Source organism: Guyanagaster necrorhizus (assembly GCF_019112545.1).
Source record: "Guyanagaster necrorhizus MCA 3950 unplaced genomic scaffold BT62scaffold_2, whole genome shotgun sequence".
NCBI classification, from domain to species: domain Eukaryota; kingdom Fungi; phylum Basidiomycota; class Agaricomycetes; order Agaricales; family Physalacriaceae; genus Guyanagaster; species Guyanagaster necrorhizus.
Genome location: NW_025064881.1, coordinates 1,114,721 through 1,140,084, shown reverse-complemented (window position 1 = coordinate 1,140,084; position 25,364 = coordinate 1,114,721). Strand labels below are relative to the sequence as shown.

The 25,364-nt window shown below is 48.8% G+C and overlaps 14 protein-coding genes across 14 annotated transcripts; 6 read left to right on the top strand and 8 right to left on the bottom strand.

The window, feature by feature from the left end:
• Positions 1-960: 960 nt before the first annotated feature.
• On the bottom strand, positions 961-1,547 carry BT62DRAFT_926138 (uncharacterized protein; the record flags this gene model as incomplete). Its single annotated transcript, XM_043184953.1, has 3 exons — positions 961-1,264; positions 1,309-1,385; positions 1,439-1,547. Coding segments are annotated over 3 exons (490 nt in total), but the record flags the coding sequence as incomplete, so codon positions are not given.
• Positions 1,548-1,754: 207 nt separating this feature from the next.
• Positions 1,755-3,108, top strand: BT62DRAFT_926136 (uncharacterized protein). Its single transcript, XM_043184952.1, has 7 exons — positions 1,755-2,036; positions 2,096-2,354; positions 2,405-2,433; positions 2,486-2,499; positions 2,545-2,782; positions 2,830-2,904; positions 2,956-3,108. Exons 2-7 carry the CDS (start codon positions 2,220-2,222, stop codon positions 2,972-2,974), a joined length of 510 nt encoding a protein of 169 aa, XP_043045438.1. The 5' UTR covers positions 1,755-2,036; positions 2,096-2,219; the 3' UTR covers positions 2,975-3,108.
• A 463-nt stretch (positions 3,109-3,571) lies between these two features.
• BT62DRAFT_272566 (uncharacterized protein) lies at positions 3,572-4,066 on the bottom strand. The gene is made up of 2 exons (XM_043180326.1): positions 3,954-4,066; positions 3,572-3,899 (listed from the first exon to the last, which is right to left on the bottom strand). The coding sequence occupies exon 2, from the start codon at positions 3,880-3,882 to the stop codon at positions 3,643-3,645; it is 240 nt and encodes a 79-aa protein (XP_043045437.1). The 5' UTR covers positions 3,883-3,899; positions 3,954-4,066; the 3' UTR covers positions 3,572-3,642.
• BT62DRAFT_999683 (uncharacterized protein) lies at positions 3,994-6,236 on the bottom strand (the record flags this gene model as incomplete). Its single annotated transcript, XM_043190839.1, has 11 exons — positions 3,994-4,081; positions 4,129-4,289; positions 4,336-4,465; positions 4,518-4,713; positions 4,761-4,854; positions 4,928-4,981; positions 5,029-5,055; positions 5,104-5,129; positions 5,210-5,372; positions 5,600-5,659; positions 6,105-6,236. The coding sequence occupies 11 exons, from the start codon at positions 6,234-6,236 to the stop codon at positions 3,994-3,996; spliced, it is 1,131 nt and encodes a 376-aa protein (XP_043045436.1).
• A 92-nt stretch (positions 6,237-6,328) lies between these two features.
• Positions 6,329-7,408, top strand: BT62DRAFT_990317 (uncharacterized protein). Its single transcript, XM_043190220.1, has 3 exons — positions 6,329-6,614; positions 6,665-6,745; positions 6,797-7,408. Exons 1-3 carry the CDS (start codon positions 6,420-6,422, stop codon positions 7,025-7,027), a joined length of 507 nt encoding a protein of 168 aa, XP_043045435.1. The 5' UTR covers positions 6,329-6,419; the 3' UTR covers positions 7,028-7,408.
• A 342-nt stretch (positions 7,409-7,750) lies between these two features.
• On the bottom strand, positions 7,751-9,303 carry BT62DRAFT_940921 (Nucleotidyltransferase). Its single transcript, XM_043187771.1, has 7 exons — positions 9,237-9,303; positions 9,021-9,191; positions 8,800-8,966; positions 8,544-8,749; positions 8,317-8,497; positions 8,132-8,265; positions 7,751-8,079 (listed from the first exon to the last, which is right to left on the bottom strand). The coding sequence occupies exons 1-7, from the start codon at positions 9,278-9,280 to the stop codon at positions 7,882-7,884; spliced, it is 1,101 nt and encodes a 366-aa protein (XP_043045434.1). The 5' UTR covers positions 9,281-9,303; the 3' UTR covers positions 7,751-7,881.
• Positions 9,304-9,850: 547 nt separating this feature from the next.
• Positions 9,851-10,607, top strand: BT62DRAFT_926131 (uncharacterized protein). The gene is made up of 3 exons (XM_043184951.1): positions 9,851-9,990; positions 10,063-10,123; positions 10,176-10,607. Exons 1-3 carry the CDS (start codon positions 9,957-9,959, stop codon positions 10,468-10,470), a joined length of 390 nt encoding a protein of 129 aa, XP_043045433.1. The 5' UTR covers positions 9,851-9,956; the 3' UTR covers positions 10,471-10,607.
• A 437-nt stretch (positions 10,608-11,044) lies between these two features.
• BT62DRAFT_959849 (COX5A-domain-containing protein) lies at positions 11,045-11,537 on the bottom strand (the record flags this gene model as incomplete). The annotated part of the gene is made up of 2 exons (XM_043188521.1): positions 11,045-11,109; positions 11,165-11,537. The coding sequence occupies 2 exons, from the start codon at positions 11,535-11,537 to the stop codon at positions 11,069-11,071; spliced, it is 414 nt and encodes a 137-aa protein (XP_043045432.1). The 3' UTR covers positions 11,045-11,068.
• Positions 11,538-13,095: 1,558 nt separating this feature from the next.
• On the top strand, positions 13,096-14,218 carry BT62DRAFT_272236 (uncharacterized protein). The gene is made up of 2 exons (XM_043180325.1): positions 13,096-14,150; positions 14,210-14,218. The coding sequence occupies exon 1, from the start codon at positions 13,464-13,466 to the stop codon at positions 14,067-14,069; it is 606 nt and encodes a 201-aa protein (XP_043045431.1). The 5' UTR covers positions 13,096-13,463; the 3' UTR covers positions 14,070-14,150; positions 14,210-14,218.
• A 531-nt stretch (positions 14,219-14,749) lies between these two features.
• Positions 14,750-17,391, top strand: BT62DRAFT_926128 (uncharacterized protein). Its single transcript, XM_043184950.1, has 15 exons — positions 14,750-15,113; positions 15,172-15,350; positions 15,407-15,442; positions 15,641-15,710; positions 15,762-15,840; positions 15,890-15,989; positions 16,047-16,074; positions 16,131-16,231; positions 16,284-16,309; positions 16,363-16,433; positions 16,487-16,553; positions 16,610-16,781; positions 16,839-16,961; positions 17,018-17,070; positions 17,122-17,391. The coding sequence occupies exons 1-15, from the start codon at positions 14,822-14,824 to the stop codon at positions 17,153-17,155; spliced, it is 1,431 nt and encodes a 476-aa protein (XP_043045430.1). The 5' UTR covers positions 14,750-14,821; the 3' UTR covers positions 17,156-17,391.
• BT62DRAFT_959841 (uncharacterized protein) lies at positions 17,121-19,554 on the bottom strand. Its single transcript, XM_043188520.1, has 13 exons — positions 19,215-19,554; positions 19,131-19,150; positions 19,008-19,079; positions 18,846-18,954; positions 18,761-18,787; positions 18,671-18,701; positions 18,593-18,611; positions 18,515-18,537; positions 18,449-18,458; positions 18,246-18,391; positions 17,861-18,183; positions 17,441-17,810; positions 17,121-17,383 (listed from the first exon to the last, which is right to left on the bottom strand). The coding sequence occupies exons 1-13, from the start codon at positions 19,405-19,407 to the stop codon at positions 17,227-17,229; spliced, it is 1,500 nt and encodes a 499-aa protein (XP_043045429.1). The 5' UTR covers positions 19,408-19,554; the 3' UTR covers positions 17,121-17,226.
• Positions 19,555-19,974: 420 nt separating this feature from the next.
• Positions 19,975-20,976, top strand: BT62DRAFT_984041 (ribosomal protein L28e; the record flags this gene model as incomplete). The annotated part of the gene is made up of 5 exons (XM_043189827.1): positions 19,975-20,077; positions 20,143-20,202; positions 20,257-20,310; positions 20,368-20,550; positions 20,872-20,976. Exons 1-5 carry the CDS (start codon positions 20,045-20,047, stop codon positions 20,974-20,976), a joined length of 435 nt encoding a protein of 144 aa, XP_043045428.1. The 5' UTR covers positions 19,975-20,044.
• Positions 20,977-21,287: 311 nt separating this feature from the next.
• On the bottom strand, positions 21,288-22,415 carry BT62DRAFT_1071132 (uncharacterized protein). Its single transcript, XM_043178728.1, has 4 exons — positions 22,202-22,415; positions 22,019-22,144; positions 21,838-21,963; positions 21,288-21,780 (listed from the first exon to the last, which is right to left on the bottom strand). The coding sequence occupies exons 1-4, from the start codon at positions 22,245-22,247 to the stop codon at positions 21,380-21,382; spliced, it is 699 nt and encodes a 232-aa protein (XP_043045427.1). The 5' UTR covers positions 22,248-22,415; the 3' UTR covers positions 21,288-21,379.
• Positions 22,416-23,392: 977 nt separating this feature from the next.
• Positions 23,393-24,738, bottom strand: BT62DRAFT_926124 (uncharacterized protein). Its single transcript, XM_043184949.1, has 8 exons — positions 24,658-24,738; positions 24,432-24,597; positions 24,137-24,357; positions 24,061-24,089; positions 23,988-24,001; positions 23,706-23,943; positions 23,576-23,650; positions 23,393-23,518 (listed from the first exon to the last, which is right to left on the bottom strand). Exons 3-8 carry the CDS (start codon positions 24,254-24,256, stop codon positions 23,497-23,499), a joined length of 498 nt encoding a protein of 165 aa, XP_043045426.1. The 5' UTR covers positions 24,257-24,357; positions 24,432-24,597; positions 24,658-24,738; the 3' UTR covers positions 23,393-23,496.
• Positions 24,739-25,364: the final 626 nt, after the last annotated feature.

Here is a 25,364-nt window from a genome sequence, read left to right as displayed (position 1 = left end):
TAGTAGTAAGAGGAAAAAGAGGACAGATCACCCTAGCGGCAACCCTGTTTTCCACACTTTCTTGTCACCCAGGACTCTGAGCTCTTGCTGGACCATCTCCTAAGCCTGTCAGACAAATTGATCTTGGAGGATCGGTCTTCTCCGTCTGGGGGAGTGACCCATTGATTAGAGAATGAGGCCGTCTTCAGTTCAAAAGATCACTGATATGAATCTCTCGAGTATTGTCTTGCGGGGACCCGTATGAATGCTGATTTCGTTCTTCATCCAATCGATATATTATCATCGATGTCGTTCTCTCCGGGTTCAGAAGAGGCTTGACTTTTTCGTCCGCATGACGTTCCGAACACTTCAATAATTCCATATCATATGGTCTTCGCCTGTCGGATTTTAGCAGTATGGTCGCGTATATTTCCAGACCTAGTCACTTGCTCCCAGAAAATTTCCGTTCTCAATATCAGGCTGCCAACCGAGTCAGCTCTGGCTTAGCCCTGAACTTGAAGAGATTAACATCCATAACTTTTATGTCGCTCGGCGACATCACTTACAGTTGCGCTCTTCATGGTCTCGGCGGTAGGGCTATTAGAGTTTTCACCACCGTCCTCGCTAATTCGGCGAACAGAAGTCTACCTTGGAAATACTTCCCACTTGCCCCTCCTCAAAAAGTGCACATCGCATTTACGACCTCACCCTCTTGGGAATTGGTCCCCTTATACATTGAATATAAAAGGACACTGTCCTATAAAACTACAGTCAGACTGCGAGTTTTACGCGCACTCACGAGGAAACAACCGATACCCATGTGTCTTGATGAATGGTAGGAAGTAGTGAGGTAACAGATTATAGCAGTCTATCAAATATTACAGAGAATGATCACGCAAATAAGCTACACAAATATCAGTATTGAGATACGTGTCCGTCCATCCATCCACCAAGTATTCCATTCTCCCTCCTCCTACTTACTCTCCACCGGTAAACAAATCGTGGTCCCGGGCATCAACGATTCACATTCTACCTCCGAGTTCCAGCCTCGCAGCTCCTCAAGAGTGTACCCATGTCTGTTCGCAATCTCCCAGCACGAATCGCCCGCCTGGACCCAATATGCCTGCATATCCTGCAAGCACGGGCTCTTTGGTACGGACAAACCCGGTGAGAGGATGAGCCGCCATACGAGAAGTAGAATGACGGCTATGATGAGGAAGAATGGGAAGAGGGTGCGGTAGGCGCTGGGGTTGGGGATGTAGGTTATTGGGACCATAGGCCGGTCCTGGAATAATGAGGTTGGGAGATAGAGTGACAGGAAGAACGTACGAGGTCAGTAGCGAGCTGTTGATACCCGTCTGCTTGACGAGGAGCAGCTTCGATATCTTCAGTTCTTGAAGGAGCGTCTGTTACTGTAGCTTCTCAGCTAGCAATCTGTTTGCATCATGATAGTACAGACCACGGGTCATCTCGCTATATTCAGCGCCCTCTGCGCCCTTCCACGTGCCTCCATCGTCATCACGATAATAGTATGTTTGGGTGTCTGAGTCGTAACCAATGCGTTCCATGCCTTCTGGGAGGCGGTATGAATCCTGTTAGAGTTAAGCGTGAGGCGAATACATAAAATAACGTTAGTCACTTCGTCGTATTGCGTCCAGCGGCCCATCATGAAAATAAACAAAGCGTAGTAGTGGTCGTGTGGGAGAGATAATTGCACCGCCACCCGCGGTTATTGAAGGCGTGGTTATGTAATCAGGAACATCGGCCACGAGGCTCTCGTCCATCGTGTATTTCGACTTTATAACTTCTGTAACCAGCGGGACTTTTCAGAATCGCGAGGATAGACTCAAACGAAGTGGGTGGTAAAATGTATTACTTTTGTTGCAAATGCAATGAGGGGCTAATGACAAAATATGATGGTTTGGATACTATGATATCCACCGAAATGAACACAAAACCTAAGTGAATCCTCTGAAGAATATTAACGGTGACTGACTAGGACTGCTGCCATGTGACTCTAGCAATCCAACAAAAATTTCTGCCGTATTTCTTCCCAGGTGCTGCACATGTGTCTCTCGCTTCTTATACCGGTTCTCAATGATCCTTCACCGTACAGATTCTCAGAAATTACACGCGTTCGTGTCATCTGATAATTTCACATGGTTTCGTCGCGTCATACGGTCTATCCTGCTGCCTATAACTTGGATGCATTCAATACAACCCTCTCTTGTCCGCGTGTAATGTTGCTCAGTCTTCTTCTCTTTTCTCTAGCTGCCTTGGTCCTTGGTGCCCCCACGTTGACGGACCTTTCGATTGGGGACATCATCAACAGCCTTGGGATTGGCCTAGTCGCCAACATTACCGTGACCATAACTGTATGCCCTTTCATTCTCGGGTCATCGGTGGCTGATGTTCAACCCTGTAGCTGGAATCCCTCGAAACCAACCTCGTCGAGTACTCCCTTCATACTGTCTTTCCATACCCAACTCACATCCATACAACGTAGTGTCGCATTCACCGGTAAGCTACAGTCTCTCCTCTTCCTTCTCATCTAACACCCAACAGTGAAGAATCCCCTCCCCATTGAGCTCACCCTCGAGCGCGTTGCAAGTTCCGCTGGAATTAACTCTACCGAATACGCCTCCTTTGACCACACCTTCTCCGACCCCCTCGTCGTACCCATCTTTGGTACGGCAGATTCCGGCGTGATCGAGAACGTATTGCTCACCCAAGGCGCGTTGGCCTCGCTGTCTATCATTCCTCTGGGGTATCTGGATCTTCTTAATACCGATGTCAACCTGCAGTGAGTCTGTTGGCTTGGTACTGATGATCAAAGTACTGACAATGCAGGGCCGGCACGATTTTTGGGCAATTGGGAATCCCGCTGAACATTACGGGGCTCAAGCAAGAGAAGGTCCCAACGACGTATGTGTATCAATGCTCTTCTGTGTTTGCGACGCCTGATATTTTTAACAGTTACGAGCTTTCTTCATAATGTCGTTACAACAATACCCAGAAATCGTGTTTCCGTGTATCCTTGTATCCAAATTAGCCATCACTTGACGCCAGTCTTGCACATGCTAGAATGTCATTTTAGTGTGGCATTTCTCAACTTCTATTGCTTTTGGCTACTTGACTCGCTTAGGTCAAGTGTCATGTTACATAATAGCGTATAAGTACGCTGCACCGAACCATACATCAGACTCAGCCGCCGTACTACTTTTCAATATCATTTTCCTTCCCGTCTGGCTTAAATAAATAAATTTCTCCAAGTACTAAATATCCAGCAAAGGCGTGGTGTATTCAATGCTTCGTGGCAACTACGCGTGCAGCAGAAACCTTCCTACAGATAACTACTCCCAGTGACTCCTGGCATCGATCCGATCAGTTTACTTCAACACGCACGACTTCGTCATCTGGCCATTAATAACACGTCCCAGGGCATCTTACGGCCACAACGAGCAGACGATCGTAAGCTGGGAAGGCAAATGTCAGCACCTAGATGCGAGCCGTATATGGATTCGCAGTACATATTTTGGTTACCTCTTGACGGAGTACATGTATCTTTGTCGGTTCTTACTGGTAAGTACTTGAGCCTGGCAGGAAGCATCTAATATTACTATGTATACGCATAACAGGATATACCGCACGTCATTAGCTCAGTTACCTCAGAATCCCTATAGTCAGTACCATATCTAACGACAGTGTTCCCGACGAAATCGTTCTCCTCAGCTCATCTTCCCTCTGCATCATCAGCCCGCTCGAACGGTCCATCTCCAGCCTCATCCTTGATGGATGCTGATGCCACGTCCCCTTCGACTCATTCACTGACACCCGGAATCGGGCCATGATATCCAGCATCTTCCGAGTTGTCAACCCCGTCTGTTGACAAAGATGCTGCATGGCAGCATTGAGGTATCCTGTCGAGAATGGAATCAGCGACGAGAAAGTAACAGTAGATAGCCGACACTCACGACAATACTTCTCGTCATCCACAGGATATGCCTCTGCAGCCTACAGGTAGTACTCCCCCGCGAGCTGGTTGTTCTCCTCTACGGACAATCCGCGTTTAGCAAGATCAGAGTGGACGAAGGCTTTGCAACTAGAATATAGTTAGACATGACTCTTCAGTAATTTGGAAACGCGTACGCGTAGGCATTTCCGCGACAATAATCGTAAAACGACAACTTGAACCCCGGGTCTACATCATCCCGAGCGCCCGAGTCCGCCTCTAGGCTCCTCAGCAGAATATCTGCCTCTGCCGTCAGCTTCTCCACGAGCATCGTATCGCGTCGATCAAGACCGAAGGACTGAAAATATGAGTCTAGACAACCTCAGAGATAAAGTCGGGTTCACCACCAATATCGACTCCAGATACAAATTTCGTAATCCCCGAATGAACGTCTCTTCAGAAACCTCGCCGCGCACAGATGTCGGAACTTCTTTCCACAGATCCTGCCCCCACTCGAGGACCTCAAGACATCGACTGTAGTACTCGCATTCCGAAACGACACTGTTGTCAAGTCCTTCTAATTTACCCCGAAGAATCCAGAACTTTTGAGACGACAGTCGGACGAGGTTCGAAAACAAGGATGGAGACTGACCGGATAGTTAGGTCGACGTCTGGACGAACAACTTCCCATCCCTTTTCGGCCAGTCGGGAGGGGGCCTCGCGTTTCACATAATCAGGCCCGGCAGCGAGCCGTGGATTGTGTCTTTCGCGTTCAAGTGTGCCTAGGAGAGCCAGTCAGACAGTGGATTGAAGACCATAGAAATCTTACCGAGTCGGTTGTAAGCACTGATCCACAGCGACTCTTTTTCCAGATGGAAGATGCGATCTTCCCTGACGGGCCCGTTCGAGAGGTGCTGCAAGCCCTACAATTGTTGTGAATATCGGCGTGAATGCACGACGAGGAAAGAACCATGCATTTTCTTCTCCTCTGAGTACTCCTCCCTCATCAACCGTCACTCCTTTCATGATCCGCACGCCCTCTGCGAATTCCTTGAACCAGGGTGAGGGCGATCATCATAATACGACGAAAATCTCACTTCATACGCTTCATGCAGAATCCAAACCTAGGAGTCATCAGAACACATTAGTGAAGAAGAGAAAGGAGAGCTCACGCTGCTCCTAGTATTTCCGGACGCCTCTAAGGCCGGCATCATCTCTATTGCTACTTCCCATGGCTGCTTTCCTTCTCCGTCTCTATAATAACGTGAGTTGGCCGACCGATCGCCATTGCTGGCCTTTCGATGCAAGCGGTCAGTGGCTTCTTCGAGTCGCTCTGGTACTCTTGACGCTGCTGTCCTTGCATCGGTGTGAGATTCTCAGTTGGCAGAGTGTCCAGAGCGCGCTGCCACGCCAAGGCGCTGGGGAGGTACTCCTGCAAAGCCTGTGGAACTCGTGAGCAGGATCGAACTTGGAATCACCGACGACGCGAGAACGAGATTTTGAAATAAAATTTAAAGTGCGAGACAGTTTAAATCAAACGCGTCACTGTGGAGGCTTCATAGCAAAAACGAGACCTTGAAAGGCTTCAATTAAAGGTATCCTTTTGTTTTGATAGATTACTAGCAAGGACGAACGCATAGAACAATCCTGGACAAAAATGTTACTTACATTTTTCGCAATAGCAAGTCTGGCCCAAGCTTTGTAGTACGTCGGGTCGAGTTCTGTTGCCTACCGAAGAACATATCAGATAAGAAAAGCCGTATCTGCATGCAAAAACATGGGATTGAATGCCATATGTGGCACTATAACCACAGTGACTGTCTCCTAAATTATCACGCATCGGCTGTCAACATTTGGACTAGGCTCTCATAGAGGCTCCTTCCTTATGCTGAGGTCGGAGTCTGGTCAGGGTATCCTTGCGAAGCTTGAGCATAGCAACGGCGTGTCAAGTGGCCATAGCTCTCCAGACAGTCCGATATATTGAGGGGGGCACTACAATGCGACTGCACCACACAAGCTCCCGCCTCCCAACTGTTTTAGGATATACTCAGCGAAAACGTTGAACTCATTTTACGGCTGTCTCCAACTGAGCCCAGGCTAATAGTGATATCGTTAAGACACGAAGCTTGAATCTGAGGAAAAACTGCTCACTATCATTTCATCGACAGATGACAAGCGCTTCTGTTCGCCCACAAGATGGCATTGGATCCGTCAATTTCGATTGCCTCTGTGTACTTGACCAGAGCCTGATCGAATTTAGCGCATCACCCTCTTCCTTGAGACGGTTCGCAATATCCTCTGGCATGACGGTGAGTAAAGAACAAAGAAAAGTTAGAGGAGTAGGATCAGCGTACCCAGGCTTATTGTCAGGTGAACAATAGAACGCACCGGGAATCGGCGCTTGCTTGGGTGCCTTGATGTCATCTCCGGCACGACTATTCCTGGAACCACGACGACGCGACGACGATAACGAGGACAGTCGGCCATAATGTCAGTAGCAACAGCGACGGTGCTGCCGCGAGAGCCCCGGTTCCCCCACCTGCTTCCCCCAATGCCTCCTACTCGTCCTATGCCATTGCGAAACGCCGGCTACGAGCCCATGTACGGCCGAATGAAGGAATACCGCGACCTGCAACGCGAGCTGGATGAGCTGAGTGAAGAAGAAAACGAGCTGGAGGAAATGGTCCGTACGCTTTGCCCCGCCACGCGTCTCTATCACCTCACTTTATCCAGGATAATAACATCCGTACCCGTGGTTTCAAGACCGTCGTACCCATCGGACGCGTCAAGACGCAGCAAGAAGAGAAGCAAGAGGTAAGAGTAGTGCTGCTCCCTTGTTGGTCGCCGTAGTGAAAAAATGTAAAGGCAGATGAAGCTACTCCGGAAGACGACGAGGGGGATTCTGCTATCTCTGGTGGCCCTCCCTCTGTAATGGAAGGCGAAGAGGAGGAAGAGGAAGAAGAGGAAGAGGAAGAAGTAGATTTGGATGCCAGTATGGAGGATCTGGATGAAGAGTCGAGCGACGAGGAAGAGGAAGAGGAACAAGACTTGGACATGGATATCCCCGAGGATATCGATGCCTCACACTCATTTTAGTGGGCATCGCGATACTTGGCAGCAGCGGGTTTCACTTCAAGCGCATTGGAAAGGCGTTGAAGAATCTTCTGACAGTGATTGAGAGATACTCGACTTCACGACATCCCAGCAGCCTCTATCGCTCTTCTGGAGCCCGCAAGTTCCTACTCTTCAACGTCGTACACGTTTGTTCCTTGAAAAAACTCCTTATTTAATCCCTCGGTCCCTTTGGCACGCCTTGAAATATTGGGATACGGATGGACGACGGATCTATAGTATATCAATCTATTGTACAAAATCTTATCACTACATGGATGCCTTAGACACGAAAAGACGACAAGGTAGAATCAGCTATTGCCGAAAACATTTTAACAATGGCTGGATAACTCCAGTTCAAAATGCAGCGTTATCTTTCTTCTCATGGAAGAAACTTCACAAGAGTCCAAGTTGTGTATAGCACGCCGTTCGATAGCATTGTCCATCAGTGACCATTCAACGTTCAACCGTCGACTGCCTATGCAAGCGAACATCGGTCAATGCAAGCTTCGGAGAAGAAAAGTACCATCACCGAACAACTTTTGCACAAACTGCTGTGAAATAGGGTAGTAAGCCCTCAAACAACGGTACCGTAGGTTCACAGATGGTCAAATGCCGGAGCTCTTGTAACGGATTGAGGATTTCTATCAAGCCCTGCGAGCTAAGGGAGATCTTGTGGATGATGACTGAGCACACCAAATCGCTATGCTGAAGAGTAGTACTTTTTGAAGGAGCAAAGAATTCTATAGAAAATTGGACAAGAGGTATATAGAGCAACACTTTGGGATAACACCCGTCCAAGAAATCCAGCCTAAAATATAAATGTACACAAGACGGAATCACGACTTCACGTTTTTGGTGTACCGCCGCCGGTGGCCGCTGGAACTCGCAGAATCGGATCTTCCCTGACTCCCTCGGCTCTCATTTGTCCGTCCTCCATTGCTGCGAGGCAAGGAATCGCGGTGAAGCCCTGGCATCCGAATGGCAGGCGGTCGAGCATCGACCAAGGCCTTGATAGCCGCACGATGATCAAGCACCTATTGCCAGAACGTGAGAACAAGAGAAATTTCGAAAAGACGACGTACTCACTCTCTGCGGATAACCTACAATCGTACCGAGCACCAACGGATCATCGATCGTGACTTCCGAAAGCTTCACATACGCCTCTTTGAAGATTTTACGGAGCTTTGCAGTGCCATCTACTGACGAGGCTATATTACTTTCTAGCGGGCACTGTCAGTTTTTTACTTGATGCTAAAGAGATGTCGTCTTACTGGGATTTGTCAAACATTGTACGACGAGTTTATCCTCAGTTTCGCACCACGTCGCAGTCGACTTTAGCAACACCTGGCCTTCTCTCACAGATATATAAGACGTCTCATACGGAAACGAAACGCCGTAGTAATAAAGCATTCCAGTAAGGAGTTTCCCCAGTGACTCTAACGGCGGGTTAACCTATCTTCATCAGGACACTGTGCAGGCTCTACCAAATGGCTCTCACCTGCAAGAAGCTGATGCACATACAAACCAACGGATAGCTCCCCAAACCGCCACGGGCTGGATCGTTGAACCCAGATCGCGCAAGTAGGCCCTTCATGACAAGCACCAAGGGCCTCAATTCAGGCATCTTCTCCCGATAGTCCTTGATCATCTCCGCGACGTGCATGCCATCAGTGTTGTTCACACCAATGTCCACACTCATCGAGCCTGTCAGCTTCTGAGAGGAACGTACATGCGAGAGATGAAGAGACACACACCATACTCCGGACGCGTAGTGAACCTCACAATCGGTACCTTGGCGTGAAACCGCACCTCCGCACCGTCAATGAGCCGCCCGCGTCGGAATCGGTCTCGAAGCCTGAAGAGCTGTCTTTTGACATCGGTTTTCGTCATGTCTTCCGTGATGATGGCCAAGTCCAAGTCCCTAGTATGATGTCAATGGAATCGAGAGAAGAAACGAAGAGGTTTGGGGACATACGGAACAGGAATAGTCAACCCAGTCACGACGCTCCCAAATATCCCGACGCGACTCCCAGGAATAGAGCTCTTAACACCATTATCAATGAAGCGAAAGACTTTTTTGCGTATATGGACTTCTGCAAAGGTTGGTTCGGCATAGGCGGAGTACGCAAGGATTTCCTGGTGGAGCCTGTTGGATGTTAGTGTCAAGGAGAACGGAAAAAGATAGTCACACCTGTGATCTAAATCACGAAAGGCAGTGGGTTGAAGGAGAGTCATCCATGGTGTGCAGAGAGGTTCTGGCATATTTGAGGCTGAAGAGGACATCGTACGAACCTGCGCGGTTACATGGGACGTTGCACTGAAATAACTTTCTTACTTCAGATTTTTCTTAGCCGAGTTCTACTAGGATGACTCACTTGTACAATACTCGTCCGATGGCATATGGGATTTGGAGCTCCAGTCTTTAGCGGAGATTAGATCAGTACGAAAGAGCAGTGGATATGCAATGGAGATGGTGGTGGTTCGTGATCAAGCCTTGATGGCCCCGGAAATTCGATCGTCGTGAGAATTTGTACAAGTTTGACGAGGGGAAAGATATTGCCTCAAGCTACTTCGAATAACGTAGTATACTTCTGGCCAGCATTGCCTTCATTGTAGTCAACAAGATCTGCTTTGTGTTTATTTTCCTTCTTCAGGCCGCAGCCAATCATCATGATCCCCAGTAATTGTGAGTTCCCTACCCGAGGGCACATGGAATTCTTCTAACATTCATAACTATCGTACCACTGTCCTACGCTGATGGCCTGGAACCGACAATGACGATGACCGGTGGCTTGCGATTTCCATCATTGCAACCCATGATCCATTCAGTTCCAGGCGTGAACTCGACACGTGGACCGTTGGCTATATAACAGTCGCCTTTTTCCCCCCATCTCCAGCCACTTCAACAATCATGCCAGAGGTCCCGATACCGCACCCGCCCGCAGGCAAGCCTGTTGTTCATTAATTTGTGGGTCCCAGTGTACGATGATGATATCATACCTTCTCCGGCTGTGCAGTGAAAGTCGGAGGCCGTCGTCTCTCGCTCTCCGCAAGGCATAAACCGCACGTCGATACATCGTCAGTACCTCCAATCCCCTCCTTGTTGTCGACTAACTCTTTCTACTTGAAGTACTACTGAGCCGGCACCAATCAGAGCTGTCGACGACACCGTCTTGGACTATCCGAGGCCCACAGGGCCTCCCACTGCAGGGGAGGAAAGACATGATCCGCACAATCAAGAGGAGTTGCCGCCAAAGAAGGACAAGAAGCAGCATGGTTATCTCGAGAACGAGAAGAAGATGAGGGAGTTTGCGCACTACAAGGCTGAAGCTAATCGGCCCACGAGGGATGTGCAGCCTGAGCACAAGGTCTTTGGCGCCGGCGGGAGGATCGCTCAGCCTGCAGGTAAAGGCATTGATATGTGAGTGGGGCCGGGTTCGAAGCTAAACAAGAAGTGTACGATTATTGTCTGGACGCAATCGCTGTCGTAATAATTATAGTTTGATAATAAGTAACATTTTACCCCGCAGTGCTTTAAGGCACCTGCGTATGCATGTCCACATGCTTTCACATGCTGCAAGCACTTTAGATCGCCTATGGAAACGATACCGATACAGCGGGTCATTGGGTCAGTAGACGTATGACATTCCTGTTCAATCCAACATTTCTCGTCTTGATCAAGAAAATGTGGTACGTTGATCATTTGAATAGGACCGAGCCGTTACCCTTAAAGAGACAGCGACGGTGAGCGATTCGTACGATGATGGTATGGAACATACCAGAACGGGACCCTATGGCAAGTCTGATACATACCAGCCATGATTATGTTCTTAAGCATAGGCAATAAACGGTAATAAAAACGACTCTCATTCGCCGACCCGCCATGCGTGTAAAGAAAGTATTTTCAAAGTAAAGCTATCCATATCAATTACTTTGTCTGTAAGCTAGAAAGTTCATGAGCACGTCCCCAAAGAAGCAGTGATTAACCACAACCTCACCGATTAGCAGTAAGGCCGCTGTTGTTTATGATGATTTCGGGTACAGCTCATCCTTGGTCATGATACCTTCCAGGCCGGTGATGAGTCGCGCTGCAGAAGTGAAAAAAAGGCTCCAACGTACCAAGTTCCTCCCTAAGCGGCTTGAGTTCATCCAAATACGCCTGATATTGCGCCTTGTTCTCAACCTTCTCACTGATACCCTCAAAGATCCTCACAGCAGTCGAGTAGTCGTTCACCCTCCTTGCAGCCCTGACAGCAGCCTCGATGACAGCAGGGCTGGGGACGAGATCGTGGGCGAAACAGTTGTTAAGACCGCGTTGGAGCTCGAAGAGGTCCTCAGCGTTCTGGAAGAAGGTCACGTAGCGTTCCGAGAATGCCTCGAAGGATTCCTGGTGGGCATGGGCATAACGGACGGGAGTGGTGCGAGGGATGGCGGCGACCTTGAGGGCCGGACGGGACGCAAGGCGAAGGACAGGAAGGATTTGAGAGCGCATTTTACGGCACTGCAGTCGACTACAGAGTGAGGTGATAAGAGAAGGTAGGTGGGCGCTGTGTTGATCATTGTTTGTCGCAGGCTAAGATCGGGAAAAACCGGCCGGTCTGGGTCCATTCTCGACCGCCATCATCCTCCGATTCCGTATCCGCTCAATTTATCTCTTTATTATCACCTTGACATGAATTCATAGGCTGATATTCGAAGAGACTATTTTTTTTCCGTCAATCCTGAAGCCACTTTGCCTCCTTTATGTTTGTTTAACGGTAAGCTCTGTACAACCATAATATCCGATGTCTGACTTGCGATTACTAGGAATCTTACCCTGGACTTGAAGCTCCATAAGACAGTCGGCCCATGGTGGAAAGACGGCCTGGAACTTGGCTTACTGATGCATGATTCACCATGCTCTACGAAAAAGCTGTAACCTCCTCTCATCCTATATGATGCAATTCCACGCTTTCCGGTTTTCAGCCCGATTGAATATTGCGCAGTCTGGTATGTGTATGTGATGCAGTTCTTTGTTGATTGCATAGCTTTTAACATTATCATTGGTGATCTGCAGCAACGAGCCAGTTTTGCAGTGCATCATCTCCAAGAGCATCGCCTTTGACGTCATCCGGCGTTCATATTCCCGGCGATAATTAGTAATAATGCACATGGCTATTTCTAGACCTCGGAGCACAGGAGGACCCGCGTCCGTTCCGTTCTATGACATCACTTCTCTCCTCCGAGCCTCACTGCTTCCTCAATGCGATGCAGGCCAAACACACGCCTGCAAGTGTCTGCACACGCAAATCTTTATGCGGATGGAGGACGATCCGTTAGAGTTTTGACCCGAGTTTTCGTCAGGGGCCATGGGTTCGAAGGAACCAACTCGCATCCGCCGTATACTGGATCCTGGCAACTCACCTTTCACTGGACAGAGGCGGTCTGACTCTACCAATTGTATGCTTATACCTTATCGTTGCAAAAACACGGAAATGTCTCGGCTACGAGTCACCTACATTGAGCTAAATCCACACACTACGCCCCGCCTTTTGGTCTTCACCGAGCCGAGTCGGGCACATGACAAGCTCACTCAAGGGGGAAGTCAATTTGCACCCCGACAGTCTACGCTCCCTTTCGACAGGTGCCTCTAGTCATCTGCGTTCTGCCATCGTCCACGGCGGCCAACGAAGGTGCTTACTTGTGATTGGCGATGCTGTGCACATCCGCTGTCGACAGATAATGTCAAGGGGTAAATCACTCAATGTGTTTCGGTATGTATTTTTGCCAAAAATACTTGTCCTAATCTTAGAGACTGTCAGGATTCTCTGGGGTGTCTGACGGAACGCACTTTCGGTCCCTCTTTATGTTTGCATCACAACTCTATGTAACTCAACAAACCGATGGAAATGCCTAGTCCTGCCGGGGAATAATGACGCGGTATTTTCAATGGTATTTACAGTGCAAGAGATAGTCAACCTATGATGGCATTGTCCACCGTTCAGACTCGACAACAAACGCCCTGTCGAATGCGCAATGCTATCATGCTGATCGGTACGTATAGACAGCGCTCCTTGGACGTCCATCACTGCCTGCATAATTGCGGGTCAGCGGTCGGCGCAGTCTACAATTAGATTCTGTATGTGTTTGACCCTGGTGGCAATCACCTTCTTTGTTCCTTTTTCGCGGTATCAGCTTCTCACCGTTGCTTGCTACGCATTTACTCCGCCCCATCGCCTTTTGGCTCACGCCGACTGTTCGGCCCTTGGATCGGCACTGCGAATCAATGACGTCAGGCGTGGCAGTACCAATCACCGCTTTCGAGAGGCGTGGCTGTGCGTCGGCGTCGGTATTCACTGCAAATGCTCATCGTATTTAAGCAATGTGACTCAGAGTCGAATCATCCATCCAGTTTCCCTCGATCAAGCCGATCAATCACATGTCTTCTTTCGGAAACAGCTCCTCTGACTACATGAACAACTCCGTATACTCTTACGATATACCAGCCGCGACTTATCCTGTTGAATACCAGCATGTTCAGCAGATGAACAACACCAACTCTGCTTCTACTATGCCGGCCAATTCTTCATCCTCCTACCCTCCTTCCCCTCCATCGTCCATGGATGGCGCGTACGGCACTATTCCGAGGAAGCGTCGCTCTCCTATTGCTTCGAGCACCCTCGGACTTGACGCGCCTACTCAACCCCGTCGCTACGTCACCCCTTCCGTCACCTCCAGGAAAGAGATCCCTGCCTTCTTCATGAGGAGGAGGCCCCAGTCGATCCCATCCGATGAGGAGGATGAATTGACAGAGGAGCCGCCTGCAGCTGGTGCCACGGACCAGGAAAAAGTCGAGTACAAGAGGCGACAGAACACCCTTGCGGCTAGGAGGAGCCGCAAGCGCAAGATGGTCTACCAGCATGAGCTGGAGGAGACGGTTAGAAGGCTGACGACCGAGAAGGAAATCTGGAAAACCCGCGCCTTGACGTTAAGGCAGCTCTTGCAGAGTCACGGAGTTCGCTGCCCCGATTTTGAGGATGCATAAATGAAATTCGAATCCGTCCTTTCGTTTGGCTAGATACCCTCCGTATCTGCAGAACCACTTCGCTCAACTGCGCAACATTAGGTGAGGTTCATTCTTTTGGTGTTTATTCTGGGTTTCTGACGTTACTTCTTTCTTTGCAGATGGCATACTGTTTTTTCGCGATCATTCGAACGCACCCATGACAGTCCGTATACCTGTGAATAATACTTCGCCACATCGAGCACGCCGCATCCACACATATGGACGCTCCAGCCCCCAACGATGAACTCGTCCCCCTGCAACCGCTCCATTCACATATGAAGTACACATGCCTCTGGACATTGCACGTCCGCGGATTTGTTAAATTAACATCATGGACTTTTGATTACTTTTCTTTTTCTTTGGACTTGGGGAACATTGGGATGCACATAACATATTTTGTAATGATTAATTGTTGAATCAGATAGAGGGATTCTTTCGAGTTCGAATGAGACTTGTACAGGCTGAAATAGACTTTTAAAACGGATTCTTCTTTTCTTTGGACTTGGGAACACAATACTGTGCATCGTCACATTGATTCTTACATCGTATGGATTCAACCCCTTCTCGATTTCCGAACCGGAATCCGAAAAGGCAACTTTTGATATGTACTTCAAGCGCGTGATCGTTGACTGAATTCCGGCACCCTCTCTTCCGGGATGCTCTTTCCCAGAACTCTCATATCTCGCACACGACTATCACACAACGCAGGATCCTTACACATTCTAAAGGCAATGTCGACAGCTCGAATCATTCCTCACGATCCCAAGGCGACGTCGGAGCTTTGGGCCAGTGCCCCTACAGGGGAGAAACCAGCAAAAGTCGGCACGACCAGGGTATTCTACAATACCCCACCTCAGCAGTTGACTGCTCTGTCGTCGCTGGGAGATGGCTTTGAGAAGAAGACGGGTAGCGCGAAGCGGGAGGTGGTGAGGAAGGCAGTAGGGAGTGCCGTCAAAGCGGTCAAGGCCATCGACGGCGTCAAAGACGTGAAGATCGATGCTTCTCTAGATCCACATGCAGCTGGTGCGCATCTCTTTTCGTTTACTTGTATATTATTAATAGGGATTCATCATCGATGTAGCTGTCGCGGCCCATTTGGCACAGTACTCGTTCACGTTGAAGACTTCTCCGACTCCTTCGAGATTCGACCCGAATTTGAAGGAGCCTATCCCTGAAAAACTTAACCTTTCTCCTGAGCAGAGCTCGGAAGAGTGGAACCGTGGAGTGGTATATGCAGAGTCGCAGAATTTTGCTAGGACCGTAAGTGGTTCCCTCAGGCCTCAAATCTGGACCGTGAAAGCTGAACGTATCTATAGCTTATGGAATTGCCAGCAAATATTGTGACTCCAACAGTGAGTCCATCTCGTCATTCCGCCGCTGGTGCTGTTCCTTTTTCCGGGGTGAAAACTGGCGTAGTACTGTGTCATGACATTCTGCTGCCCTTTGGCGCATGCTGATCAGGCATCAGATAACAAGAATAGTCGTCTTCCCTGCCCTTCTTCCATCCGTCAAGCTGCATGTGTCAAATTCCACGCTCATTGTGTCCCTAGGCCTTTACGGAACGCGTCAAATCGGCGTTTGCTGGCATCGACAATATCGAAATCTTCGTTCGAGATGAAGGTCTGAGGGTATCTCAGAATCACTGATTATCATGCTGAATACGTCATACAGCTTGGGCCGAGGAGAAAGGAATGCGAACATTCCTTTCCGTCACCCATGGCACGGCAGAGCCCGCCAAGTTGCTCGAAATGTTGGTCTTATTCTAAATATCTTTTAGCGGCTCTGCTCATGGTGTTCAGTCACTACAAGGGCGCACCTTCAAAGGATGACAAACCAGTCGCTTTCGTTGGCAAGGGTATCACTTTCGATTCTGGAGGAATCAGCTTGAAGCCATCAGCGGTCAGTGATACCGTGACGAGCTACGGGTTTAACGAGGCGTTGATCAAGTTCTAACAGGCTATGAAATTGATGCGTGGCGATATGGGTGAGCATCTCGGATTTTTGATGACAAGAAGACATCTAATGCAATGTCCGGTGCAGGTGGTGCCGCCTCTGTTGTCGCCGCTACGCTAGCCATCGCTAAACTTAAGCTTCCGGTTAACCTGGTCACTATCACTCCACTGACGGAGAACCTTCCTGGAGTAGGTATTCTTCATTAATGCAGTAACTGGTATCTTAATGACACGATATCAGCCGAGTGCGACCAAGCCTGGTGACATGTGAGTTCTTTGCTTCTCCATCATGCGACTCCTTCGGGAACTAACGGTAATAGAATCTATGCCATGAACGGCAAAACGGTGGAAGTAGATAACACGGATGCTGAAGGTCGATTGGTTCTTGCTGGTGCGTCTCTGAGGCTTGTGCTGTATTTTTTTTTCCCTTCATCTGTTAGTCAGATGCTATCTATTATGCGTCTTCCGAGTACAAGCCTCACACGCTTATAGACGTGGCTACCCTGACTGGGTACGTACCGAATTTGAGCTCGCTTTTTTCTCTTTTCGGGCTGATCACCTGCTTAGTGCCATAGACATTGCGCTGGGAGATCTATACTCTGGTGTATTCACCACGTCGGATAAGCTTTGGGATGAACTCCGCATCGCAGGAGAGACTGAATTTGATCGATTCTGGCGTATGCCATTGGACGAAGATTATGGTCCCCAGATCTATTCGTCTAATGCTGACCTGTGTAACGTGAGTGGAAGTGGTCATGCTTGCAATCTTCATGCTTTGCTGAAACGATGCGTTTAGACCGGTGGCAGACCCGCTGGAAGTTGTACGGCAGCGCTGTTCCTGAAGGCATTTGTTGAAGGTATTGATGGTGATGAGCCTTCCCTGAAATGGGCCCATATCGATATTGCCGGTACTATGGAGGTGAGCGCACTGACGAGGATACTTGCGAGAAATGTCAACTGACATGCGTATCATAGGTAACCCGGCCCACGCCTTACCTTGAAAAGGGCATGACAGGTCGATCTGTGCGGTACGTGTGCCGAATTGTCGAAGAGATTATTTTATTCATTCACAGGTTTAGGGGTCTGATTGAGTATGTACGAAACTTGCAGTAAGTTGTCGCGGCGTCATAATAGAGAAAATAAGGAAAACAATTGGTTCGCATATGCATCTGCGTGAAGCCTTCTCAGTCAACCCAAGTCGGCTCCACGGTCCAGTCAGCCTTGGGTACATATTTGCCTCCTGCAACATCCTCAGACTCTATCCTCAATTTCACTGTGCGATGGACCTTGATGCCTTGCATCTTCTGTCGTGGAATATGCCTTGGGCGACCTCCGTTCAGACTGCGGTGGGGGAGGGTCAGAGCTATCCTTTTTCATCGAGAGGTACGGGGGACGCACGTGAGGGTCTTGGCCCAGGTGTCATCTTTCTTCTGGTATCTCACCTTGGCTGGCAATAACTCCAGGATCCACCAGGCGGGGACAAGCGAGAGCTGATCATACAAGGGGCAGAGCGCATCGCGGAGATCCTCCGTTTCTTCACAGACGACATCACCATTCGACTCGGATGCGGGCGGAAGGCTCGTAATCGGTGGAGGGCGAGGCTTCACCTCCGGGTATAACGTCGAAGGCTCTATTCCAAAGTTCTTGAGCAGCTCACGGTGGAACATGATACCCGTTTTGAGAAGGAAACATTGCCTGATCATCCAGCGGAACGGAATACGCGCTAGGCTGTTAGGAACCTCGTTGGCCACGGACCCTCCGCCGATATCTGAGAAAGGGTCAGCGCCCGTGCCTGTGGGGATGAAATAAGGTACCGACCGCAGTGACACCCCGCGAACCAAACTTCTTCCACATCCGTTGGCGTATCGGTCTGGTGGCAAACCGTGGCTGCTTCATACTCTTGTTCGTGCTCGTCGAGGGTCTTCTCGCTGTGAGGCTTGCGGCGACGCTGGGGTTTGGGCATTTCGCCGGGTTGGACACCGAGCTGGGCCGTGCTGGGGTGAATACGGTGCCACAAGGCGGGTATGAAGCGAACGCGGCGCTCGTCCAGGGACAATGCATGGCGGAAGTGGCGCACGTGCGTATTCGAAGCCGTGAAGGGGAGCCGGCGGGGAATGATCCCTACCGAATCTACGGTGTCCCTGTCCGGGTGGTTAATTGATTAAATTGTGAATTCTCAGGGAAGGGAGGGAGGAGGTCTTACCATACGCCTAAGAAGTGAATGTCGACGTCGATGGAAAAGGCCTTTTTGAAGGCCGCGCTTTGTGCCCAGCCCAGTTCATCTTCGCGCGAGTACATGCGGTAGGCGAATGGGACTTGTTGGTGGTTGCATCGAGGGAGAAGTCCGATCTGGTGTCAATATTGGTACAGTGATGAATTTCTGGATCCACAGCATGACCGTCGTACCTTATGTATCCTATATGGATATCGAATTAGAAAATGGATCTCAGAGGTGTGTAAAGATCGACTTACATCCCCGCAAGTGCTCGGGCCGTCTAGACATATATAATCAGAAACGGCGGAGATGTGTATCATGACTCAGGTACTGACGTAGGCGCCACGGGAGAACCTAAGGTCATGTTGGTACTCATGTGTGACGGCGGGTTTGAATGAGATAGAGAAACGTACCCAAAAATACAAATCTTATCTTCAGCTTCGTCTGCGCGGGCGTTTATGCGATCAGAGGGGTTAAACGGAAATGGAGAAAACGATGCATACAATTCTGCATAAGGAATTCGTATCCCCCTGATAGGACGCTGCGTTAACAAATGCGGTTCGTTGGAACAAGGTACTCAAAACGTACCCATAACATGTGCGTCAAGATGAATACCGATCATGCTGTCGACCATTCTGCTGAGCTTTGCTGTTATGGGCGAGGCTATCTCAGGAATGCTATATGTCCCGATACCGGCCTCCAAGGACCTGTCAGGCGATAGACGGTGGTAGAAGATCACCACAAAATTACCTGATAATACACCAGCTGTGTGCTGGGATCATCCTTCTTGAGCAGCGAGAAAAAGTTGACAACGTTCGAGTTCTATCTCGATGTGTGAGTTCCTGAGCTGCGCAAAGGGTTGGATGGACATACATCACTGTCGAATTGATCCCCTAACATTAACAATCATGCAAAAGTCAGTTACGGTTATTGGTATGTAGCTCCGACAGGACTTGCCGGTTCCGTCAAAACACAAAACAAGCGTTCTGTTCGAATGGCGCGGGGGGATCGTTTCCTCGAGAGTATATCCTTGGAATGAATACCTGTCTGCACTGGGAGAAGCAACCTTTCGGAATTCAGGATATACGTCGACGGCGGCAGTATTAGGCGGCGTCTGTTCGGAGGTCGATTGGGGGGATGGCGCAGACATTATGAGGAGAGATCAGTGATAGTCCGACGTGGGACAAGATCAACCTGCCTTTTATACCTTGGAAAAAGCACGAATACTCAGTTGACACACGCCGGGGGTCCACAGCAGCCTGAGCCTTCTTTCAATTTAGTACGTCACCATTCCGAGTGTCCAACAGGTGACAGGGGAAATATCCAGAGGCTACGCATTGATTATAGATATATCGGATGTGAAGGTGTCATTGTTGCTCTATCATGAGACGTCCTCAAAGGAGAAGCCTTAGGTTCTAGGGACAGTTCGAACCCCATCATTTGTCGCTATTGTGTTTCTTCAGTGTCCACTAGAAGCTCGCTGAGAAGAACGTGGATAGCCAAGATGATGGAGGGCCTCAACGCTCGCGTAACTTTCCTCGAGTTCCTTATAGTTCGCAATTCAATGAGGTCGGCGAAAGAATTCTACGAGCGTAACTGTCATAAGCAGTGAGCGACAAGTTCGGAAATTCAAGATCGAGATTCAGGATGGATGTAGTGCATTGCTTGGCAAATTCTTCTGCTTGTTTATCATTGTTGTCCTGCAGCCAGCTGTACAGTTGCTCTCAGCCACCGATCAGTTGCCTTTTTCGAAAACATCTTCATCGTCGCCCAGCCATACCTTCAAAATGTCTTCAGACCTTCAGTGGCTCCTCGTCCGCGTTCGTAGGCTGCTTTCAGCATAATAATGGCGCACGAATACTTATTTTCTGTCAAATTTTAACAGAACTACAACTCCTTCATTGTGAAGCGAGTCCCCGAAGGACCGATATTCTCCAAGGAGCCTGTACGTCCGCATTGATTATTTTTCCAAGTCTATGCATGTTGAAATCACGTTTAGGGTAACCTCCGGAACATTCACTCACACAAGTTCTCTGGGTTGGCTAACGCCAAGGTGTGTCGCGTATTTCGTGGTGTGCCGGAAATATATTGAAATTATCTCGTATTTTAGACCGTCGATGTCGCTGACTCGCCATCTGGTATCAAGATAACCACTCGCAAGCCCAAGGCTTCTCCCAATGCTGTTGTGCCTGCCAAAGCAACCTCTTACATCCGCCCAAGATCGGGAGCACGCCGTGCTCTCGGTATTGCTTCCCTGCCTGCAAAGAGGGGATACAGGCCTGACCTCCGTTCTGTGAGATACTTTTTCTGTTTCAACTGTTTCCATCCTTTTCCCTCTTTCTCTCTTCTGGATGCACTCTCGTTAGAACCCACTGGACGTCACTGAAAAGTGCATGAAAGCTGGGCGTGGACACGTTTGCAATATCAATTGGTCTTTCAGAGCCGATCAAACTCTGTGAGATACCTCGCCATGTCGCTATCGGTGGCCCGCTCGTTTTACTCTACGCGACTTCGCCGACTCTTTGGCGATAACATTTCTTCTTTCTTTTCTTTCCCCCCTCCCTTCTTTTCACGTTTTTTGGTAGACGACGCTAACATGTGCTACTTCGTCTAGGCCGCCCTCGCCCGTGTTTCCGCTCTCATTGCTGCCCGAAAGGAGCCCAAGCCCTCACCACCGAAGAAGCTGCGAGGGAAGAAGGCCAGGGCTGGTTTGGAGTAGGCCGATGATTTGCGCTTTCCTTAATGTCCCTGTTTTCGAGTATACAAAAATGCACTCCCTGTTTCAAGTTGCAGATCTGAGGTTGGATGTCGGATGAAGTCAGAGCAGCCGGCCATCATAACGCCGGTCGGAAGTCCAGCACTGGTTTTGACCGGCGGGAAAACACATGCTATTCTGCTGATGGTCCTGATCTCCACGGTGGAAGGTAATAGCCGCTGTCGCTCTCGCAATAGACATTTGGAGAATGGTAACATCATGAAGACCGAGAGACGATATGATCTTGTTCACAGCGAAGCTAGATTTAGATTTTTCTCCCAACGGGTATTGATTGACATATTACAGTAGTTATATATACAAATCGATATTTAAATTGCTTGCTCTTCTCTGCCGACAAAAGATCATATTATGTGTTCAATCCCCTTAAATTCATCCTTCCGCCACCAAAATCTACGTTGTGCCCAACCCACTTGCATATGCGCTCGAAATATGTTCGTGACATATTTACTGGTGCTTCCAAGTCCGTCGTTATGTCCAGCGTCACTGAACGTGCATCCTCATCCTCCTTCTCCTCTTCACTAGTAGACGCCATATTCGCAGGTCCATCGTGTGCTTTCGTTGGTATACGCGATACGAAATCCAGGTCTCCCTCCTCCCCATTCACAGCTGCCGCCTTTGGTATACGCGGTATAAAATCCCGCTCTTGGCCTGTCTGCTTGCACAGCTGCTCAAAGTACGTCTTCGATAGACATGCTGTAGGCGTCGATACATGTGCGCACGTTCCGTTTGCAGATGTCTTATTCGATCCTAGAAAGCACGGCGCCAGTGAGTCAAGACAAGGAATTCATCTCGGTATGTACGCACCTTGACTCCGAGTCGCAGGTCCCGCCACGCTGAAAAGCGACTTTGTGTTCCTATCGCGCGACCGAGAGGCTTTCGGATAGTTGTCCTGTTCATCATCGGTCGATATCTCGATGATTTCCGTGATAGCTAGTTGACAAGCAACTATGAGCGATGTTCCTCACGTAGCAACAACAGTACGCACTAATCTTTCGACGCTTCTTGAGCGACTTTGAAGATTTCGTTGTCCTGAGGGTTGGCGTGAGTGAGCTCGACGCTTTGCGTTTCCCTGGTTTGACTTTAGTCTTGCCGCTGCCGTCGCCGCTCTTTCCTAGAGGACGCATTCATTAGTAGAGTGAATGCAATGGGAAGTATGAAAAGAGCTCACGTCCTATGAGCACACTCCAATGCGGCAGCTCGTCGTCAGAATCCATCGTGACGCTCAAGACATCACGAAGAAATGAGACAATAAGAGTCAGCGAAGGTCGGAGTTAAGACGTACCACTAACCTTCTTCTGGCACTTTCCAGTTCTCAGAATGGGAATGGTCTAAAGGGACGGGGTAATAAGGGTCTTGGTGTTGTTGCCGCGGCACAGATTATTTGGCCTCAGTGACGAAGCCCTGTCCACGCTGTCTTCTCGCAATGCAGCTCCGCAAAAGATTTTTTTTTAAATTTTAGGTTAGAATGGATTAAGAGTCTTAAGATAGAATAGAATAGACAGCAGCCAAATATTTTCTGCGGCCCTCCCTTCCTTTACATATCCGTTCAGCTGACATAAGCAGTGCCGCGGCAACACTCGATACCGGGTCGTACGCTTTGAACTCGATACTGACAGGGGTCTACTACACAACTTCAGACTTCAGCTCCATCTTCATTATCCATATATCAGGATACTATGTTCTGTCGCTGTGTGAATGCCAATATGTCCCATATAGACAAGAAATTGAATGAAAGATGTGGGAATACAAGGGATTCTACATAAAAGAAGAAAGGATAACGAGTCATACTAGCTTGTAACATCACTCCAGAGTCTACCCGTTAAATAACAGCATTAGAAACTCAATTGAGAACCGCTAAAGCAAGGTATCAAAGTCATCAACCGACGGCCGCTAGTGAAAATTGACCGTGACGCGTCGAACGTGTCTGATAAACGACTCTCCGCACAGCCACTCCATCAGAATATTCCTCGATTCGTGCTAACGTCTCTCCGGTTTCAACTGTTTCACCACTGACCTCGAGCTCAAACTCAAACAGCAACAAATGGTAAATATACAAGGATTTTCGGTCCCCGTCCAATGCAGATCAACTCCAAGGCTTGCAATTCTCGCCGTCAGGAAGTAGCTCCAGTAGTCCCGGGTGCCAAAAGAGAGAACGTTTATGACGATACTCCAAGTATATAACGTCCGCGTCAGGCTGGGAGTAGTTGAAGAACGAAGAGCATTGGGAGATCTCTGCAAAAGATATGGAACAAAAACTGTCTTGGAAGGTATACACTTCTTCAACAACACAAACAACTGTACGCTTGAAATGAACCGCAGCCTGCTTTCTTGCTGTCTTGCCTAAAGATTCATTAGCAGCTTTCAAAGACATAAAACGGATATATTCTTTAGTACAGAAAGGATTTCCAATCGTTAAAGCGTTAACAATGTTACCCGTACGAACGATATGCGTTAAGAAATCTCCTAATTAAAAGGAGTATCGTAGCTGCCGAAGAAAAAATAAGCTGATAGCAGAGAAAACAGAAAATTTCAGTCTACGCACGTAGTGGGAACATCATCCTGCGTGAGTCCCGTAGCATTCACCGGGATACCCAATTGCCCATCAATCGTCGCCTCCCTACAAATTTATATTTTCAACAACCCGATCATTGTCTAAGATGCAACACACTCGCCTCAAATACAAATCCAGATTAAGAAGGTCAAGGTACCCCAACGAAACGGTGTTCAACGTGGCCAAGCCTCCCTGAGTGAGCGTCACATCCTCGATGTCACCGGAATTGGCTGTGCCGAAGAGTGGTACAACAACGGGGTCCTCAAAGGTGTAGTCGAAGGAGATGTACTCGGTGGAGTCTACACCGGCAGCGACGACGATGCGGTCGATGGTGATCTCGAAGGGGTTCGGGTTGGAGACTGTTGTTGTTAAGACCAATGGACGGGGAGGGAGGAAAGCATACCATTGAACGAGAGGCTACATCAAATAGAGGTAAGTGCCAGTGCCAGAAGGGAAAGACGGGTAGAGAGACATACTCGGCGAGGTTGGTAACGAGATCTTCCAGCTGTATGAACGTTAGTTATAAACGAAAGCGACAATCCAAGAGCGTACAGTAATGGTCACATTGATACCAGTGATATCTAGAGGGTTAGCGGCGTCCGCAGCTGACGAGGTGGGTGCACCACAGACAAAGGCGAGCACAGAGAAGAACAAGAAGAAACTGAACAACATTGAACAGATGAGAGATGTTGTCGGACGTGTCCATCTTATATATGCAGCAAAGGAGCTCGCACAATGGAGAAAAAAAGACGGGACATTGTGTGCTCAGCTGCCTAGAATTTTCCGAGAAGACCAGGGGGGGTGATGCATCAGTGAGGATCAGTCGAAGAAGCGAGACCAGGCGTACCTATACAGCCATGCGAGAAACTAACGAATCCTTTGCCCACCGGGGGAACCGACGGAGCATTCGAGAAAGGGAACAGTATATGCCGTTACATAAATTATATTGAGTTATATCATGTTCGCCGACGATGTCCTGTCCTGTGACGAAGCAAAGCACGAGGTTGTGGAGACTAGAGATATCGCATTAAGCGCTGAGACCGTTGTTTACACCCTCAAGTCTTGTTCATTACCTGGCGTTGAATTTCATCGAGACAGAGGGCATACATGTTCTGCGTTAGCTCAGCGACGTCAAGAGGAAGAGGCGACTCAGGCCAAAGACGGACCCCGGGTATTTTGCGGCCCTGCCTCTACTAAGCGCGCACCCAACATCAGCGTATAAATTGTCCAATTCCCGCATGGCATGAAACCGGTAGTAGCTTCCGGTATGTGCAATTTTCTCTTTCTGATCCTCAAAAACTTCTGGTCGGCACTTTCTCTGAAAGCAGCGGATAAAGCATCGATGCTTTTAATTTCTATCGACCGCTTCGATACTCTGGGACGTTCTAGGTATCAAAATTCTGGCAATATCATGCATCCGGCATGTATGATTCTGGAGAGACTCGAGTCCTATGACTCCATATGACTCATGCTCTGTAATATTACTCCAAAGTTCGGCCTCTCGAGTATAGCGAAAGAACGTTTCCGAGATCATGCAACGAAGATTAATATGATACGCTGTAAGCCTCTAGTCGTTTGGAATCATTCTCACTGTTTTCTGAAGCCCCGATTGGCGAATGGTCTGCACTACAGAACGGAATAATCACCGGTGCTTTCGACTATGGTCTCACCCGTGCCTCATCTGTTTCATCATTCCCGATGTTGCAATAGAACAGGGATTATTCTTGATCGCATCTCATGAAAAGCATGGCAGTTGAGATGGATTTCAAAGCGCCCATGT

What these genes read in the sequence shown, in the direction of transcription:
- BT62DRAFT_926136 (XM_043184952.1), top strand. Translation starts at nt 2,220, where the DNA reads ATGTTGCTCAGTCTTCTTCTCTTTTCTCTAGCTGCCTTGGTCCTTGGT. An exon ending in ACATTACCGTGACCATAACT is followed by an intron (nt 2,355 to 2,404) that starts GTATGCCCTTTC and finishes TCAACCCTGTAG; the next exon opens with CTGGAATCCCTCGAAACCAA. An exon ending in AATACCGATGTCAACCTGCA is followed by an intron (nt 2,783 to 2,829) that starts GTGAGTCTGTTG and finishes CTGACAATGCAG; the next exon opens with GGCCGGCACGATTTTTGGGC.
- BT62DRAFT_272566 (XM_043180326.1), bottom strand. Translation starts at nt 3,882, where the DNA reads ATGCAGCATCTTTGTCAACAGACGGGGTTGACAACTCGGAAGATGCTG.
- BT62DRAFT_990317 (XM_043190220.1), top strand. Translation starts at nt 6,420, where the DNA reads ATGTCAGTAGCAACAGCGACGGTGCTGCCGCGAGAGCCCCGGTTCCCC. An exon ending in AAAACGAGCTGGAGGAAATG is followed by an intron (nt 6,615 to 6,664) that starts GTCCGTACGCTT and finishes CACTTTATCCAG; the next exon opens with GATAATAACATCCGTACCCG. An exon ending in AGCAAGAAGAGAAGCAAGAG is followed by an intron (nt 6,746 to 6,796) that starts GTAAGAGTAGTG and finishes AAAAATGTAAAG; the next exon opens with GCAGATGAAGCTACTCCGGA.
- BT62DRAFT_940921 (XM_043187771.1), bottom strand. Translation starts at nt 9,280, where the DNA reads ATGACTCTCCTTCAACCCACTGCCTTTCGTGATTTAGATCACAG. An exon ending in TGTGCATCAGCTTCTTGCAG is followed by an intron (nt 8,498 to 8,543) that starts GTGAGAGCCATT and finishes TGATGAAGATAG; the next exon opens with GTTAACCCGCCGTTAGAGTC. An exon ending in TTGTAGGTTATCCGCAGAGA is followed by an intron (nt 8,080 to 8,131) that starts GTGAGTACGTCG and finishes TTCTGGCAATAG; the next exon opens with GTGCTTGATCATCGTGCGGC.
- BT62DRAFT_926131 (XM_043184951.1), top strand. Translation starts at nt 9,957, where the DNA reads ATGCCAGAGGTCCCGATACCGCACCCGCCCGCAG. An exon ending in GATACCGCACCCGCCCGCAG is followed by an intron (nt 9,991 to 10,062) that starts GCAAGCCTGTTG and finishes CCGGCTGTGCAG; the next exon opens with TGAAAGTCGGAGGCCGTCGT. An exon ending in AAACCGCACGTCGATACATC is followed by an intron (nt 10,124 to 10,175) that starts GTCAGTACCTCC and finishes TTCTACTTGAAG; the next exon opens with TACTACTGAGCCGGCACCAA.
- BT62DRAFT_272236 (XM_043180325.1), top strand. Translation starts at nt 13,464, where the DNA reads ATGTCTTCTTTCGGAAACAGCTCCTCTGACTACATGAACAACTCCGTA.
- BT62DRAFT_926128 (XM_043184950.1), top strand. Translation starts at nt 14,822, where the DNA reads ATGTCGACAGCTCGAATCATTCCTCACGATCCCAAGGCGACGTCGGAG. An exon ending in TCTAGATCCACATGCAGCTG is followed by an intron (nt 15,114 to 15,171) that starts GTGCGCATCTCT and finishes TCATCGATGTAG; the next exon opens with CTGTCGCGGCCCATTTGGCA. An exon ending in ATATTGCCGGTACTATGGAG is followed by an intron (nt 16,962 to 17,017) that starts GTGAGCGCACTG and finishes TGCGTATCATAG; the next exon opens with GTAACCCGGCCCACGCCTTA.
- BT62DRAFT_959841 (XM_043188520.1), bottom strand. Translation starts at nt 19,407, where the DNA reads ATGTCTGCGCCATCCCCCCAATCGACCTCCGAACAGACGCCGCCTAAT. An exon ending in GGGATCAATTCGACAGTGAT is followed by an intron (nt 19,080 to 19,130) that starts GTATGTCCATCC and finishes ACATCGAGATAG; the next exon opens with AACTCGAACGTTGTCAACTT. An exon ending in CACAGCTGGTGTATTATCAG is followed by an intron (nt 18,955 to 19,007) that starts GTAATTTTGTGG and finishes AGGTCCTTGGAG; the next exon opens with GCCGGTATCGGGACATATAG.
- BT62DRAFT_1071132 (XM_043178728.1), bottom strand. Translation starts at nt 22,247, where the DNA reads ATGGATTCTGACGACGAGCTGCCGCATTGGAGTGTGCTCATAGGAC. An exon ending in CAAGAAGCGTCGAAAGATTA is followed by an intron (nt 21,964 to 22,018) that starts GTGCGTACTGTT and finishes CTTGTCAACTAG; the next exon opens with CTATCACGGAAATCATCGAG. An exon ending in ACCTGCGACTCGGAGTCAAG is followed by an intron (nt 21,781 to 21,837) that starts GTGCGTACATAC and finishes CGTGCTTTCTAG; the next exon opens with GATCGAATAAGACATCTGCA.
- BT62DRAFT_926124 (XM_043184949.1), bottom strand. Translation starts at nt 24,256, where the DNA reads ATGTTGTTCAGTTTCTTCTTGTTCTTCTCTGTGCTCGCCTTTGTCTGT. An exon ending in AATCTGGATTTGTATTTGAG is followed by an intron (nt 23,651 to 23,705) that starts GCGAGTGTGTTG and finishes ATAAATTTGTAG; the next exon opens with GGAGGCGACGATTGATGGGC. An exon ending in CAGGATGATGTTCCCACTAC is followed by an intron (nt 23,519 to 23,575) that starts GTGCGTAGACTG and finishes TTTCTTCGGCAG; the next exon opens with CTACGATACTCCTTTTAATT.